General features: G+C 35.4%; 1 protein-coding gene across 10 annotated transcripts in view; it reads right to left on the bottom strand.

Moving 5' to 3' along the window:
• Window positions 1-17,647, bottom strand: part of ANKHD1 (ankyrin repeat and KH domain containing 1) — a 122,840-nt gene that overhangs the window by 66,153 nt on the left and 39,040 nt on the right. For all 10 annotated transcript variants that reach the window (XM_021005217.2, XM_078150480.1, XM_078150481.1 and 7 more), the window contains exons 3-9: window positions 9,274-9,430; window positions 8,508-8,655; window positions 7,501-7,648; window positions 6,497-6,730; window positions 4,790-4,884; window positions 2,298-2,535; window positions 1,802-1,993 (exon numbers count right to left, since the gene is read on the bottom strand). In XM_021005217.2, coding sequence (XP_020860876.1) covers window positions 1,802-1,993; window positions 2,298-2,535; window positions 4,790-4,884; window positions 6,497-6,730; window positions 7,501-7,648; window positions 8,508-8,655; window positions 9,274-9,430 — 1,212 coding nt within the window. The remainder of the gene's footprint in view (window positions 1-1,801; window positions 1,994-2,297; window positions 2,536-4,789; window positions 4,885-6,496; window positions 6,731-7,500; window positions 7,649-8,507; window positions 8,656-9,273; window positions 9,431-17,647) is intronic.

Raw genomic sequence — 17,647 nt, 5'->3', positions numbered from 1 at the left:
TACAGAGCTGAATGCAGATCAAAACACATTTACTCTTTTCTTTCTCTTCTGTTTTGTTTCTTCTTTCTTATGGTTCCTTCTATTGGTTCTAATTCTTCTTCACAATGTGACTAATGTGAAAATGTTTAATAGGAATGTATATGTAGAGCCTATACCAGATTGCACACCATCTTAGGGAGGGAGGCAGAAAGGGAAGGGGAGAAAATTTAAAACTCAAAAGCTTATGGAAGTGAACACTGAAAACTAAAAATAAATTAGTTAAAAAAAAGAAAGTTAAAAAAAGAAAAATTAAGCTTAAAATAAGTAGATGAAAAGATGACAATAGGGAAAATGGCCGAACAGCACTTAAGACTATGGAACACTCTTCTCACAATCCAGTGCATATAGTGGGGGAAAGAGGCCAAATAATACATATATACACTGATTAATAGTATGTGAGTATTTATGGTCAAAGGGAAGACATTAGTAAACTTCACAGTTAGTTTGAGTATTAGCTCAAAATTTAAAGCATAATTCAAAATATTAATTTTTCTTAGTTTAATTTCAATTAATTTTTCAAAGCAAAAAAAAAACTATGGCTAGATTGTACTAAAGTTATCACCAAAATTATAATAGCATTTCATAAAAAGTTTATTGAATGAATGATAATTTTTATTTTCTTAATTTATAAAAGTTTTATTTGCAACCAATCTGCCAGAATTAACAGAAGGCACTTTGATTTATTCAGACTTACATATATCATTTCTCATGGTCAATCAGATATCTAATGTACATGTAGACAAACTGCCCCTAATATTACCTCACCACTCTAAAAACCCAAATATAACATGCATGTGTTCAGAAACATGTCTATGCTATTTCAAATTATCAGTCTGAAAAACGAGTGAAATGTTTGATTTTTGCAAAACACTACATAATTTACAAATCATTTTTATGTTCCTCCAGCCAAAGAAGAAAAAAATTGCCCATTAATAAGTTGTTCCCATTCTGTAAGTCTTACAGATAACCAGAGAATAAACAGAATTAAGAAAACCCTAACATCATGCTTATTTGTAGAATGGACATGGTAATGATGGTAGCTACTATTCTTGATTCAGAGATCAATAACCACCTAACAGAAAGAGTATGTTCAACAAGAAATACTTTTTGAGTACAAATCATAAATAATAAATAGTTCAGTGTTCATATAGTACTTTACGGTTATGAAACTTTACAAGGAATCTTAACAACTCTTTCAAAATGTAACTTTGTTCCATATTCAAGTACTCCCATTGATGATGGCTCATTTTGGCATGGGGTGACCTTTGCTTCTCAAAGATTCTGCCTATGGAGGACAAGCTCTAGCAGGTAATAAACCAAGCTGGAAAAGCTTCAAAGCATGGGACTGGTAAGGGGCACTACATCCATTTTCAAAGGATTACACTAGATAAGTTGAAAAGATTCATTAATAGACTGACTGCAGTCATAAATTATTTGGCCTCAGCAACTCTCAAAGACCATCTACTTTGTTACAAAGGGGTTGTGGGGGCAGCTAGGTGGAGCAGTGGATAGAGCACTGGCCCTGGAGTCAGAAGGACCTGAGTTCAAATCTGGCCTCAGACCAAATACTTGACACTTACTAGCTGTGTGACCCTGGGCAAGTCATTAACCCCACTTGCCTAAACAAACAAACAAACAAAAATACAAAGGGGCTATGATCTCTGTTGATGGAAGGACTACCCACTGACAAAGTTAAAATTAATTTTAAAAATTAGCCATGCAATCTACTGTCCTTTTTTGCATTTTAAAGTAATTCACATACCTGCTGCCAGCAAATATTTAACTAACTCAAGGTGTCCCTCTTGAGCAGCCTCCATTAAAGGTGTTGAGCACCCGAGTTCAATATCAGCCCCAGCCTTAATTAGGAAATCAGCTACTTCAGAAAATCCTCCACAGCATGCTAGAGTAAGAGCAGTTTCTTGTGTTTCTTCTGTCTGTGCGTTTATATTTGCTCCTAGGGTAGCCATGAAGATAGATCAAATTAGTTATCAAAATTTCCTAAAATATGTTTATAAAAAATTCAGATATTCACTTCTGCCTTCTTTATTTTTGTTATATTCATTGAGTTTGTAACCAATGCAAACAAATATTTTGTGTTGATATGTAACAGTTATGTGATAAAAATAAAATTTAGTAGTAACTGCATATGTTCATAGGATATAAAGCTGGAAGGAAACTTAGAAATGATCTGGTTTAACATCCTTGAAGAAGACATCCAAACCAACTTGGGTAAAAGAACAGAGGTAAAATTTTCCTACCTTGTGCTAATAGGAGGGCTACCATCTCTTCATGTCCTTCACGAGCAGCTTCCATCAAGGGAGTATAACCTTCATCATTAACTTCTTCAAGATTTGCTCCCCTTTCTATCAATAAAGCTGCTAACTCAACATGTCCACCACAAGCTGCTAATGTTAGTGGAGACTCAAATGAATCTGCAGGCATGTTCACTTGAGCACCACTATCCAAAAGTAGACGTGCTACCTCTACATGTCCATCCTGCAGGATTTTCAGGAGCAAGGGAAAAAATTTTTATAGGTTTTATGTTGACAATAGGGAAAGGAAGCAAGAAATTGGTAGAAAGAGAGAAGGAAGAAGGGAGGAAAAAAGAACATTAACTTCAATGCATGCTATCAGTTATATAAAGCTCAAAATTCTCAGCTCTATGTGTGCCAATTACGTATTTGATACATCCCAACTTCTGCATTAATCCAGCAATTTCTTTAAAGAATTAGGATTGGTGATATAGACAGATATGATACCATCAAATGCAAACAATATTAACCTGGGTATTCTTGGGAAAACAATGTGTAATAGAAGACATAGCCAAGGATAAGGATACTTTAAGATAATTTAGAAACCATGTTGCACATAAAGGTTTTTAATCCTGCCAAATCATAAACCTAGAAGTTGAATAAGAATCACTCTCATTTCACAGACAGGTATTATATAATAAAGTGTAGAAAATGCCACTTGATAAATTTAAAAACCAAAGGCTTGCCTCTACACCCCCCTCCCCACCAAAAAAACCAACCATAGCTGATTTCTATGTAGCTATTACCACTAGGGATTATATTACTAAGAGAAATCCTCTTGTGGATCAAAGCAGTCCTATACATTTCCCTTGATGAAACAGTCTGCTACTATGGGACAAATCTTACTTGTGGATTAACTCTTATTTCTCAAATACATATAAAAGTAAAGTATTAATCACTTGTAATCAATTTCATCTGCTTAGAAAATGGCAATTAGTGACAAACCATTTTAAGCAGTGATACTCCATTTTCCAACTTTATCCTTGCAATTTCTTCTCCTTCAGATTCTAATTCCCCCGTCCCCATTTTATAATAGCATTTAACTATGTACTATGATTACTGTAGATGCCATGTTTTACACATGTGTATCCTATAATACACTTTTTTCTTTTTTGGTGAGGCAATGGGGTTAAGCGACTTGCCCAGGGTCACACACCTAGTAAGCGTCAAGTGTCTGAGGCTGGATTTGAACTCAGGTCCTCCTGACTCCAAGGCCAGAGCTCTATCCACTTCACCACCTAGCTGTCCCCTATTATACATTTCTGCATAAGTTTTATTACTCTCTAGCCTGTAAACTCCATGAAGAATAGGAACCATACCTACATGTACTTAAACCCAGTAACTTCCTTTCTTACTGTCTAGCACAATAAACTTTTAATCAATGTTTGTGAATTGAATTGGATTTTGGCCAAAATGAAGTCAACTGCACTTAAAAGATTCAGTGCAAGAAAATAGACAGCACAAGACTCAATTAAGATAATAGATTTTAGAAGCAGCAAGGTGGTGCAGTGGATAGAGCACCAGCCCTGGATTCAGGAGGACCTGAGTTCAAATCCAGCCTCAGACACATAACACTTACTGGCTGTGTGACCCTGGGCAAGTCACTTAACCCCACTGCCTAGCCAAAAACAAAACAAAAAAAAGATAAGAGATTTAGGGGCAGTTATAATATTAAATATAAATTCTAGTCAATTAAATTTCTAACTAAAAAGAAAAATAAAGATTTTTAAAATGCACTGTCTATCCCTCTCCCCATATCAGCAAACATAGCTCTGGTCTTCTATGATAATAAAATTACAAAGAAACCCATTAAGTGGTTAATTTAAAAAACAAAGTAATCTTCCAACAACATACTTTAAGTACAGTTCCAGCAAGAATCCAGGGCCTTGGAGACCTAACCCTAAGTCTTAAGGGATTTTAAAATGTTTATATGACTCTATGTTATGAAAAAATAGAAGTGATTTTTATCAGTTGCTTAGATTACAGTCAATTCTTGATTATCCACTAGTTAGAAAGTTAATCTGTTAACTCCTGCCCCAACCCACAACTACTATTTTGTGAACCTAAATATTAATGACTTTAGGGTTAGTTGTGCCACTGATCTCTTCCTTGATTCATCTATGCCAACTGCTTTTGTACCCACCAAGCTGAGAATGGTTTTTACATTTTGAAATAAAGTGTTATTGTATTTTAAAATGTCAAAATTATTTTGAAGTCATGAAAACAGAAGGAAAAAATAAGTAGGCAGGCCAGAGTTGGCACTTAACTTATAAACTGTCAACCTCTTATCGGTGCTGAGTTGACTAAACTTTGCTTACAACTAAAGTAACAAATTTTATAAACTAAAGTCTATTTCCTAAATCCTCAAAGATTAAAAATAAATATTTTTCTCTTTTCCCCTCAAAAAGCTTAAATGAATTCAACTCAAAAACCATTACCATGCAGGCCTCCATTAGAGCTGTGTGCATCTCATCAGTTTTGTGTTCTTGATCTGCACCAGCTTCAAGCAGAAAACGAACCATATCTAAATGGCCTTCAAAAAAAAAAACCAACAAAATATTTTAAGACAATGCTTCAAAAGAAATAACTGTCAAAGAGTTATGTATTAAGGTGTTCCATAATTTTATTTCATTTACTATGAAAGCTTGTAAAATACTCCTTTTACAGTAAAAAACTGAAACACCAATGACAAGATTTAATAAAAGCTGACACGCACTGATAGTGGGCTTTTCTTAAAAGTCTTGCTCACAATTCAAGAAATAACAACATGCTTCATGTTTTGATGCTGTCTTTGATTCACTTATTTATGTCAGAAATATTTAAATTAAATACGAAAACTAAGGCCATTTGAAGATATATAAATAAGAATGTGATTCAAATTTTTAAGAGTTAAGAGTCATTCTCTCCAATTTATAAATGATCAAAGGATATGGTCAGTTTTCAAAGGAGGAAATCTAAGCTACTGATAGCCATGTGAAAAAAATGCTTTGAATCACAATTAGAGAAATGTAAATTAAAGCAACTCTGTGGCTTCACCCCACACCCACCAAATTGGCAAAACTGATCAAAAAATGAAAATGACATTTGGTAGAGAAAAAAGAGCTGCAGAAAAACAGGCACGTATCAAGGCACTGTAGGCAGAGCTACAAATTAGTCAGACCATTCTGAAATACAATTTGGAACTATGCTCAAAAAGTTACTAAACTGTAACTATGATCCAATAATATCACTACTACGTAGGCCTATATTCCAGAGAAATGAAAGAATAAGGAAAAGGTCCTATCTGTACAAAAATATTCACAGCAACTCTTTTTGCAGTATCAAAGAACTAAAAACTAAAGGAGTGCTTACCAACTGAGGAACAGCTGAACAAATTATAGTATATGAATGTAATGGAATACTCTTATGTCAGAAGAAATGATGAAAGGGATGGTTTTCAGTGAAAATTGGGAAGACTTGGATGAAATGATAGAGGGAAGTAAGCAAAGCAAGAACAATTTATACAATAAACAACAACACTGTAAAAACAAAGAACTTTTTGAAAGACTTAAAAATTCTGATCAATGCAATGATCACCAACCATGATTCCAGAGAATTTATCATGAAGCACACCTCCCCTCCACCCTCCTGAGAGAAAAGTGGACACAGGGTACATAATTAGACAGTTTTCAGATAGGGCCAATGAGGAAACTTGTTTTGCTTGACTATGTATATTTGTCACAAGGGTACAGCTCGAATTGTACAAAAAAGGTAAAAATAAGTAACTATACAGAATTCCATTTAAAATAATGGCAATCTTCTAACTGTGATTATTCATATCATGGATCTCATAGCCTATCAAGGTAAACTGTTTTTTTTCTTTAGATCAAAGTAAAGATACTCTATAACAAAAAATCATACTTTGATAAGTTTTTAACTCTTATAGGAAACCAATGAACATAAAAATCAAATTGGGATTTCTTGAATATTTGAGAATTTTAGATGTAGGTTGAAAAAAATAACAAAAATTAACGCCAGTCACAGCCACCACATAACTAAGAATATAAGCAACAACACATATTGTGTTCAGCTGGTATACTCTAATTTTTGACGTTTAAAAACCCTGCCACCACTAACCCTGACATGTAATATGTAGTAGCACCTACCTTTATAACATGCAAGTGTAAGTGCACTCTCTTTGAATTCATTTGAGTGAGTGTTGATGCCTGCCCCATACTCCAGGAGAACTCTAGCAACTTCCACATGACCAGCACTGGCTGCTTCCATTAAGGGGGTATGTCCATTTTCATTGTGATCCTCTATATTAGCTCCTGCTTTCAGCAGCACTTTTACAATGTCCACAAATCCCCCAGCACAAGCATAAGTTAGTGCTGTGTTTCCTAACAAATCAGGGGAAAAAAGTGAATAATTGCAATTAAACTACACTAATCACAACCATAGCTAAGATAAACATTCCACCTCCTTAAACTTCTAGAAGAAACACCCTCAACTTTCTTTCTTTGTATTAAACACAGGCAGCAAAAACTAGGTAGCAGAAAGAAATGAATGGTTTTCTCGAGGCTATTTTCTTAGTAGCAGCCATTTTTTAGCTGTTTTTCATCTATACCATACCATATAGTACTTGCTATCATAATTTAATAACTTTATTTCTATTTAACTTTTCTCTGATGATTTCACAAAAATTAATCTAATCTCTTAAACTAGATAACAACTGCTCGATTTTAAGAATCATTTTTTAAAATTCTGTATCCTTAACAGGGTCTAGCATAGCATTGGACACACAATAAGCACTACACAAATGCTTATTGTTTTTGTTGCTTTATCACTTAGTTTCAAGATAATCATGTTTATAAGGTTAAGTCTATTTCTATACTCAACCTGAATATCAACTAGTCACTGTAAGAATAGGTACAGTTAAATGACAAGGGGCACTAGGTGGAATATGGGTCACTACTACTGTAAAAACCCAAAGGAAATGTTTTAATTCTTTAAAAAGCAAGAATATCTTTAAACTGATTTCAGAATTATTAAAATAAAAACTATTGATAAACAAAATCTGGAATTCTACAAAAAGAGAGTTATGATAAATATAGATAAAACTAAAGTTGTCTTTTGTCAGTCATGCTGTATATGCTTTGACAATACATACCTGTTGAAGATTGGGCATTGACATCTGCACAATGAACAAGCAACAGCTTCACAATGTCTACATAGCCTCCACTGGCAGCTGCCATTAGTGGAGTTATGTCTCCTTTATTCCCTCGATCTTCAACATTTGCATGCATGGCAAGCAACACCTTTAAAAAAAAAGCATTCAAAAATAGTCATGTGAGCGCATAACTACTAGAGTTCATACCATTTTTGCTGAATCCACAAAAACTGGGGTAATTTTTTTCCTTCAGTAAGCAAATCCAAGGAACAGAATAATGTGGTTTTTTTCATTTGTTTGTTTATTGGTTTGTAAACTGAGCATCTCTTCCTCTTGCCTTCCCATCCTGGAGAAACCTCCAACCCTGAGGCCCATACAATTGATTGATCACTCCCTTGCTCAGACCAACATTTCCTGAGGGACCCCAGTCATACTTCAAACCTTGTTTGCTTCACTCTCTGGACTTCTGCCTGGCACATAGTAAGTGCTAAAGACTCTATCAATGTCTGCTATTGAAATCTGTCAAGTTCACTAGCAGCACTTTTTGCCCATAAAAGGAAGCAATTTGTCTTCAGCCTCCATGTTCAATGCTCTTCCCACCAAACTATTTAAAGAGTACAAATCTGTATGTGTAAAAGCTACTATGTGGTTGAGTAGACTTCTTTAAGTGGTTAGTTTCTATACTGCTAGGAGAAAACTAAAAATTTATTCTAAATGCAGATAAATTACTCTTATCCTCCAATAGTTTAAAACCTGTACACCCCTTCTCCCAAAAATTCTATATAACATGCCTCTTAACCCTCATATTTACTCATATGTGTTAGGCCTGTATAATATTTGAATGAGAGGAATACGAATGACTAGCCATATGTAAAAATAACTGAATTATTTCACTAGTATTAGTGAAACAAAGCTATACCCTCTAATTATATTTCAAATTATATTTCAAAGAAACTAGGACATAAAAAGAATGCCAAAGTCCTCCTAATGTGAACATTTCTACTCACTTGTGCCAATTCATAGTACCCTGCTGAACAAGCCAAACACAGCAAACTTTCTCCTTCTTCAGTATGCTCATTTACACTTCTTCCTTCATCTAGCAATTTGCGGACAGCATTCACATCCCCATCTGAACAAGCTTCTGCCAAACTGCGACTAAAAAACAAAATCAAAGAATAAAGAAATGTTCAATAAATAACTGCTAAAGTTCACAATGCTATAATGTGCTAAGGTCAAGACAACACTAAAGAGTCAAAAATATTTTTAAAGAAGTCTCTAAAACTCTGCTACTGAATCATTATAAGCTGTTATCCACAAATGATTCAAAGTTTAAAAAAGATTTAGTTTTTAAAACAAAAAAACAAAAATGCCAGAAATACATGCTTATTTTAAAACAAATAAGAAACAGGTGAATTACCTTAATGTATATTTCTATTTTCTCAACACATTTCATTCACTAGCCGAAATACCAGTACACATATAGGAGGATCTACTTAGAATCTAAGGGTTAAATCTAAGAGTTAAAAACTGCAACTGCTAGAAAGGTAACTTCCCTTGAAGGCAAGAATAGCACCCTACTCACATTTGTTTCTACCACAGGTGTCTAACATATAGCAAGCACTCAAAAAGTTAACAAAGTTAACAAAATTACAGCAATATCTAATGTTAAAGCCTTATTGGTTCCTCCCAAATAGGTAAAATATTTAATGGAAATTATTGTTCCTAGAATTGCCCACAAGAAAAACAACTACTCTCGAGTTATCAAATACATACTTGTCCACTTGTCCTGCATTATGACTGTTCTCTGCTCTCATTCGTGTCAAAGCAGCAGCAGCTTCATCCAATGCACAGCTGACAGAAGAAGTCAGTCTTCGGAGCACCTCAGGATCTGCGAAGGCTTTACCATCGGCAGTTGACAATTTACCAATTCCTTCAGAGTATGTTCATCAAATGGGTTAGTACGAAAAAAAAAATCACACAAAAGATGCACAATTTTAAAATTTCAGCCACATGCATGATTAGTCCCAAATAATTTGTAAACATGCTATAAAATGACATTCAACACATCTGACTTTAAAAATTTGAAAGTATGATTTACAAACAAGGCAGAAGTAATAAAGTTCAAAATAAGACAGCACATTTTAGTCTAAACTATTTAAGATGATTATGTTTCAAAAACTCAGGCTACTGGATTTATTATTTAAACTAAAATTTAGTGATAAGCAAAAAAAAAGTCTTTAAGAATGAAATAAAAACCTTCACTTTGCAAGTATGTTGAAGGTGGTGTATATGCAAGCAAGGAAGAGTGGAGAGAAGTTTATAAATAAGTGCTTGATTTTTCATGGACTTAAGATGCTGACATATAGATACCTCTCAGATACCTATGCCTACCTTTCCCCATTCAAAAAAAGAGGACATTTGAGTGTCATAAAATATGAGTTGAGCTGAAATGATTTTAGAATTACCCTTCATTTTATCTTTCTGTTAAGTATGCAACCAGAGACAAATGCATCAAAAAAAAAAGAGAAATTCAGCTTAGTTTTAAAAATTTATACATTAACTATTTATCATCTAAAGAATATCAAGAAGGTATGGCTAAACACTATATTTTGGTACTTAATTTTAAAACTGCACTGAACAAAATTATACAAGTTGTGATTATATATACTAGCTACTAACTTTAAGTATGTACTATAACAGAAATAGCTTTATAAACTAATGGCAGTATACCTATAGTTCCTTATTAGGGAGAATTTTTCTACTCAAAGATCTTCGTCTTAAAAGGTGGCATAGTTTAATGAGTAGAGTACTAAATCGAAGATCAGTATACAAAAGCTACTAAAAACCCAGCTTTGACACTAATTTTATATGGCTGCAGGAAAATGGATCTAATACCTTTCTTTGGGTGGCCATCTTTATGATGGATATAATACTAGTCTTCTACCAAATTTAAACCATCAGAAAACAATTTAGATTATTTGCCAAATGCCTTGTACTTGCATCCCCAAGGATTAGCACAAAGCTTATAGGAAACCTTTAAATCTTTTCACTCATTCAAATGCATGACATTCCTTATGAGGTGAAATATAAACAAAGCATTCTTTAGAACCAAAAGATCCAGAAAAATTTACAGGATAGGATTCCACTGGGTCATTCAATTAACACTTACTAAGCACCTATTATGTGTTTAAGTACTAGGGATACAAAAAGAGGCAAAGTTCCAACTGGTCCTACCTTTTAATACCAATCCAGTAGGAACTACTCTGTAACAATAGTACATAACATTTGCCAAATTCTCATCTTTTGGTAAAATGTGATGTGTAACCATCTTCTGAGCTACATGTAGCATCATCTATTCAACACTGACCTCCTTTTTACTTTATCCAGCCTGTTTCATATTTTTTCCCAGCATTTTCCATGGCACCCAAATCTGGCAAACCAACTTATACTCTCTTGACACTGAGAATACAGGTTAACAAATAAACAAGTAATTTTCACTGGAAATAGCCTAACCTAACAGTTTATTTATGTTCTACTACTGGTCCTACCTTTTGATATTACCTTTAAAAAATCGACTATAAACTATGCTGATGACATTCTTCCATCTTGGGAGATAGGGAAAAACTAAACCCTAGACAACAGACATCCAACAATTCCCTAAGTCTGAAAAAAATCTACTCACCATTAAAATGCATATAAACATATCATAGACTAAATCTAGCTTTCATTTCAAAGATCAGGAAAATGAGGCCCAGAGGTGTTACAAGACCTATTCAAGATCACACAGACAGTAAATGGCAGAACCAAGACTGTAGTCTACGCTCCCTAACTCCAAATCTAGTGCTTTTTTCACTGTACCATGAAATCATCACTTCCTATTTTGAACTCTGTATTTGTACTTTCCCTGTTTTGCCTTGTTTGAAACTAATTTATCCAAATGTTTCAGTACAAATGAGCCAAGTTCCACTAACCTCACAATTATGTCTTAATCTTCTAGGAAATCCATAGAGTGCCTATTATAAATAAGACTTGTAGGTAGTACACAAAAAATAAAAAACACATTGAATGGGTGAATATAAATTGTAACCATCTACACTATTATCATTAACATTAACACTGAAATTCTTGAAATAACGGTAACAGAGGGGCAGCTAGGTGGTGCAGTGGATAAAACACTGGTCCCGGAGTCAGGAGGACCTGAGTTCAAATCCAGCCTCAGACCACCAAACACTTGACACATACTAGCTGTGTGACCCTGGGCAAGTCACTTAACCTCAACTGCCTTAAAAAAAAAATGCTTGAAAGTCCTCTATCTCATTGAATGTCTATTTTGGGGCAGCTAGATGGTGCAGTGGATAGAACACTGGTCCTGGAGTCAGGAGGACCTCAGTTCAAATCCAGCCTCAGACCAGACACTTGACACTTACTAGCTGTGTGACCCTAGGCAAGTCACTTAACCCCAATTGCCCTGCAAAAAAGAAAAAAAAGAAAAAAAGAAATAACGGTAACAGTATCCAGTGATGAGCAGAACTCAATGCTTATAGACTGCAGAATCAGCAGATGGCCACTAACATTTTCCAATATCCAAACACAGAGATAAAACTGAAGGCTAAATTGTCCTTGACTAATAAATAATGATGCCAATTTGTTTGATGTACCTGTCAGGCACAAACAATATTCAGTGTACCACTACAAAATAGGTTTAGAAAGAATGGCACCTATCTTTATGGTCAAATTCCTGATAGCTCACACATGTTTTATATATAAAAGGAGATGAAGAACAGATTGTACTAAATCCTGTGACAGGCCAAACTACCTGAAATTTATTCAGAACACCACAGACTGTAACTTACATAAGCATTTTTTCTGCTTATTCATAATCTCACAAGATTCAAATAAAAAATGACACTCTAAACAGGCCCTATGGCAATTAAGTGAAACTGACTATATTTTGATAGGAAAAAGCTATCTGATTATTGACATGTGAATTATTTCAAATAAGGGATATTTCCAAAACTACAATTGCTGAGTTATTGTTTTAAATTAAAATCATTATTTCACAAAAGGTGTTAATTTCTTTTACAGGAAAAAAAAAGAGAAGAAAATTGATCCAAAATAGCTGTGGCAGGTATCCGCCAAGTACTCATGGTTAAAATTTATCATAAATACTAAATTCAATTCAACAAACCCTGATTAAGCACTGACAACATGCAAGACAATGTGCTAAGTATTGGGGGATACAAAGACAATTATGAAACAATACCTTACTCTAAAGTAGTTGACATTCTACTGAGGGCAAAGGGTATGAAGGGAAGGCTTTGTGTAAGAGGTACCACTTGAGAGTATGAATAAAAGGAAGAAAGGCTAAGGGATACCCTTCTGGGGTGTGGAACAAAGAAGAATCAATAAATATTTTAAAGTGCCTATTATGTGCTGGGTGCTGGAGATTAAAAAAAAAAACTAATTCCTAATTTCAGAGATTACATTCCAATGGAGGAGAAAAGCACATATATAAGTAGATATAGAATAAATATGAAGAGAATAAATACAAACTAGTTTGGGAGGAAGGGTACCAGCACTAGGAGAGAAGAGAGGTCAAGAAAGGCTTCAACAGAAGGTATTACTTGAGTTGCATCTCGAAAGAGAGATTCTATGAGACAGAGAAGAAGATGTATATTAAAGACATGGAGGGGAGGCTGCCTGTGCAAAAGCATGGAGGTAGGGGATGGAGTGTCATATGTGAGGAAAAGGGAAGGGCCAGTGTGGCTGATCACAGTGTATGGTGTGGAGTATAACATACAATGAGGCTAGAAAGATAGGCTGCAGCCAGGCTGTGAAGGGCTTTAAAAGCTAAACAAAAGAGTTTATGTTTGACCTGAGAGGCAATGGGAAGCCATAGGAATTTGGGGTTTTGAGGGGTGACACATCTGTGCTTAAGGAAAATTACTTTGACAGCTGGGTTAGAGGGTAAACAAAAGCAGAAAGAACCTTGAGGCAAGAAAACCAATTAGGAGGTCATTCTAATAATTTAGGCAAGAGGTTATAAGGGCCAGAACTAAGGTGCTGGCTGTGTAAATTTGGAAAAGCAACTGGATAAGAGAAATGTTTTGGAAAACACACACAACAAATTTTCTCAGAAAGTAGGAGTTAAGGCCCCCTGATGAGATGAGAGACGGTATAGGTACAGAAAGGGACGCTTAGAACAGCTGCAGTAGGATGCATGCTAGAACGTAAGGGAAAAATAAAAAGGATTGCCTTATAGCAGTGAGAGTCAGCTGAATTAATATGACAAATTTATAATTAGTACAGTTATTTAACTTTGTCCAGCATCATTACAAAGTAATTAAGTAGGAACAGAAAATGCATATACTAAGTTGAGATTTGATATGGCAAAACAGGAAAGAGGGCAAGGTATTTAAGGGTAGATGACAGTGTATAAATAAACCAGATAATCACAGAATCACAACTGTAAAGTGAGGCCAGAGAGAAGTTGGGAACTTGGGAGGGCACAAAGCCATAGTTAGGACAAAGTACACATTTAGGAGGACTGAGGCAGTGCAGTGATGTAAAGACAGGAAATAAGAATTTCAGAGCTCTGGATCATGAAGGCAGCAGTTACGGGTAATGGACAGATTGTCTGAACATTCAATCCCAATGGGTGGCTAAGATAGAGAGAAGAGGCAGGTTACAGAAGTTAACTAGACTGATAAACCAAGAGGCTGAAGTTTTCAAGGGCACATGAAAATTCTTCAAGTATGAGAGCAAGGTCTAAGGTGAGTAGGAAGAATATCAACTAGGCACTGAACACCTTGAGAATGAGTGAGAATAACCTAGAGCAGCCATTTTTAATCTTTTTGTGTCATGGACTCCTCTGGCAGTCTAAAGACTATGGATCCCTTCTCAGAATATCTGTAATTCACTCTTACTCATCCTAGCCCCGTGAATCCTGAGGCACAAGAAAAATTGCATCTCGAAGGATGGTCAACAGGAGTAAAGTATCTTCTGGAGAGAGCCAGGTTTCCCTGAGTACAAGGAAATGGAAAGATGAAGAAATAAAGGAAATCCAGGATGAAAGGGAGTCTGTTAATAACAGAAGGGAGGTTTAGAGGGCAAAAAAGAACAGAAGGGCAGAGAAGGAAAAGTATAGAGGGGTAGGTCAGAGGTTGACAACAATATGGGGAGAAGCATGAAAGAGAAATGTTTTTTTTTCTGAATCATAAGAATAAGTTGGACCAGGCCTAGGCAGTTCACCCACCATAACATGAGGGAAAGATAAAAGTGATTGAACTCCCACCCTCAAGCATCCTGTGATGTTTGAGCACAAAGTCAATACAGGGCAGTGGGCTTAAGTCTGCCTGGCTGGTTACCCCAAAACAGAAATAGAGAGTGGAAATGGAAATAAGAGTATAGAGGGAACAGAGAGTTCAATAAAGGCACTTAGGTCAATGAAAAAATGTTCTAGTCTCCTAGTGAAGCTGAATTTATGCTACACAACAGCCATTTAGCCCCACCCCAAGACAGTGGAACATCTTCTTCATAATCATAGGCCTTCAGGTACTTTAGGTTTCCTGAGACACAAGATCTATGATATGCATGAATCCCTTTTTAAGTAGTCCTTTTACTATCTCATATAACACCGTGAAGGCTTGGCAGCTGTGAAGAATTTCAATCCCCTCTGACCACTGTCCTCTATTGCCCCAGGCTCCCTAAAGATCAGTATCTCTTACAGTTCTGAGACCCCAGCAGTGGCAGATGAACAGATGTAGTGTTTAGACCCCTGGATGCTGGTCTAAATTCACACAGCATTCTCCACAGATAAAGGGTCAAATAATATGAATGAGCAGTTCTCAAAAGCAGAAATGAAAGCTAACAACCACCATATGGGAGAAAATGTTCTAAGTTATTAACAAAAAGAACTAAGCACATCAGATTTTGAAATAAAAATAATTTTGCTTTGCAACAAAAAATTTTATCCTACTATATTTTATTTGCTTTGTAGATAAAAGTATGTAGATAGACAGACAGAAAGACAGATAGAGCACATCAATGGATGAAGCTTGGTCCTTCATGGTATTCTTAAATTCTAGTCTTTCTAGTGTTAAAACACTTCCCTTCTGAAAGGGAAGCTAGGTGGCACAGTGGATAAAGCACTGGCCCTGGAGTCAGGAAGACCTGAGTTCAAATGTAACTGCAGACATATAACACTCATTAGCTCTGTGACTGTGGGCAAGTCACTTAACCAGTTCAACTGCCTCACCAAAAACAAAAAACACAAAAAACTAACTCTGACATTTTACCTCAAATATCCTGCCATGTTAATGTCCTGCTGTCTACACAAGCAAATCGACTTTGAAAATAACATTTTAAATTTTATTATACAATTAAAGAGAAAAGCAAGCTGTATATAATATAGATTCACAGCTTCACGTACAATCTTTTTTCTATTCTATGTTGTATATGGACATGGGCATCTTATTTGGTGTTCGTTAAATCTGGAATTCTTTAAAAAGAATTTTTAAAAACCTAATGTATTATTGTCCATGGAGTTGTAAATTAGTCCAGCCATTCTGGAATGCAATTTGGAACTATACTCAAAGTCATTATAAACTTTGAGTGCTCTGTGGCAGGGCAATAGGCGCGCACGCGCACACACACTTACACACACACACACACACACACCCTCAGAGGTCAAATAAAGTATCTATATATACAGTATCTATATATATATACAGAAATATTCACAGTAGCACTTTCTGATATACTAAAGAACTGAAAACTAAGGGGGTGCCTCTTAAGTGAGGAATAGCTAAACAAATTATGGTTTATGAATGTGATGAAATACGGCTGTTAAATAAGAAATAATGAAAGGGAGAGATTCAGAGAAACCTGGTAGGACTTACATAACCTTACGAAATGATCAAAAACAGGAAGGCAATTTATATAATTACTACAACACTGTAAAAGAAAACAAGTTTGAAAGACTTAGGAATTCTGATCAATGGAATGATCTGCCATAATTACAGAACACTGATGATGAAACATTCTTTCCGCCCACTGTCAGAGAGACATCAGGACTACAGGTGCTGAATGAGACATATATTTTCAGACATGGTCAATGTGTGCTTGCTTGACTATGCTTATTTGTTTCAAGGGAGGGCTTTTTTTGGGGGGGGCAGAGGAAGGGAGGGATAATGATAATGATACTAAAAAAGAAAGCAAAGAGCATCAACTAACCATTTAAGAAACACAAAAGAAAACAGAAAGACTCAAAAGAGAACAGAATGAAGTTTAGGGGGAGACAGACAAGTATATCAGCTTTGGAATTAATTTGCTCAATCTGTTATATACTTTTTAAAAAACTCAAGATATACATAACAGAGATTTGTGGTTTAGATATAGTCGTTTTCTTCATATATATGGAAATACTCATTTATTGATTTGTAGTAAAAGTTCATAATAAAAATTAAAAATTAAGAAAAAAAAAAACAACCACTCAACACCAGACCTTCAGCCTCACCCCAAGATACCAGGCCAAGACACATTCAGAAGATTTCCCATACACATGGAGCTCACCTCCCAATCTGCACGAAGAAGCACAGGCCCCCCAGTACTTTTGAGTCTTGAGTCTCAGGATCAGTGATAGATGTGAGTCCCCTTTGGAGAAAGTCCTCTACAGCCCCGGTGTCCTGAGGATTGGGGTCTGTGATGAATGTGAGCTCCCTTCAGAGCGAGTCCTCTATAGGTCACTAACAAATACCAATATCCCCTCTTCTTTGAGTTACATAGTTGTTTATACTACTTTTATGTACTTACCAAAGACAAATGTGCATTATACTTACACATATCTGTGTGCATACACATATGCACACTATATATTGCCTTCCAAAATGGATGGAATAAATATACACACACATATCTCACATATTTATCTTATTTTCTACTAGGCTAAAAGCTTCTTGAGGGTAAGGACAGTGTCTTATTTCATGATCATATCTCTATCACCTATCTCCATAAAAGCAGGAGCTTAAGCAAGCTCTAAAGTATTTTTTATTTAGTCATCTATGAAAAGTGTTTGCTTAAGGGTTTTCCTACTTCTGTCCTACTGCCATGCTCTTTCTTTGCCAAAATTAACTAATGGTGACCTTCT

Source organism: Phascolarctos cinereus, unplaced genomic scaffold, assembly GCF_003287225.1.
Source record: "Phascolarctos cinereus isolate Bilbo 61053 unplaced genomic scaffold, phaCin_HiC Scaffold_2;HRSCAF=192, whole genome shotgun sequence".
In the NCBI taxonomy this organism is placed as follows: Eukaryota; Metazoa; Chordata; class Mammalia; order Diprotodontia; family Phascolarctidae; genus Phascolarctos; species Phascolarctos cinereus.
Note: the sequence above shows the minus strand (reverse complement) of the source record. Positions and strands in the feature narration are given on the sequence as shown.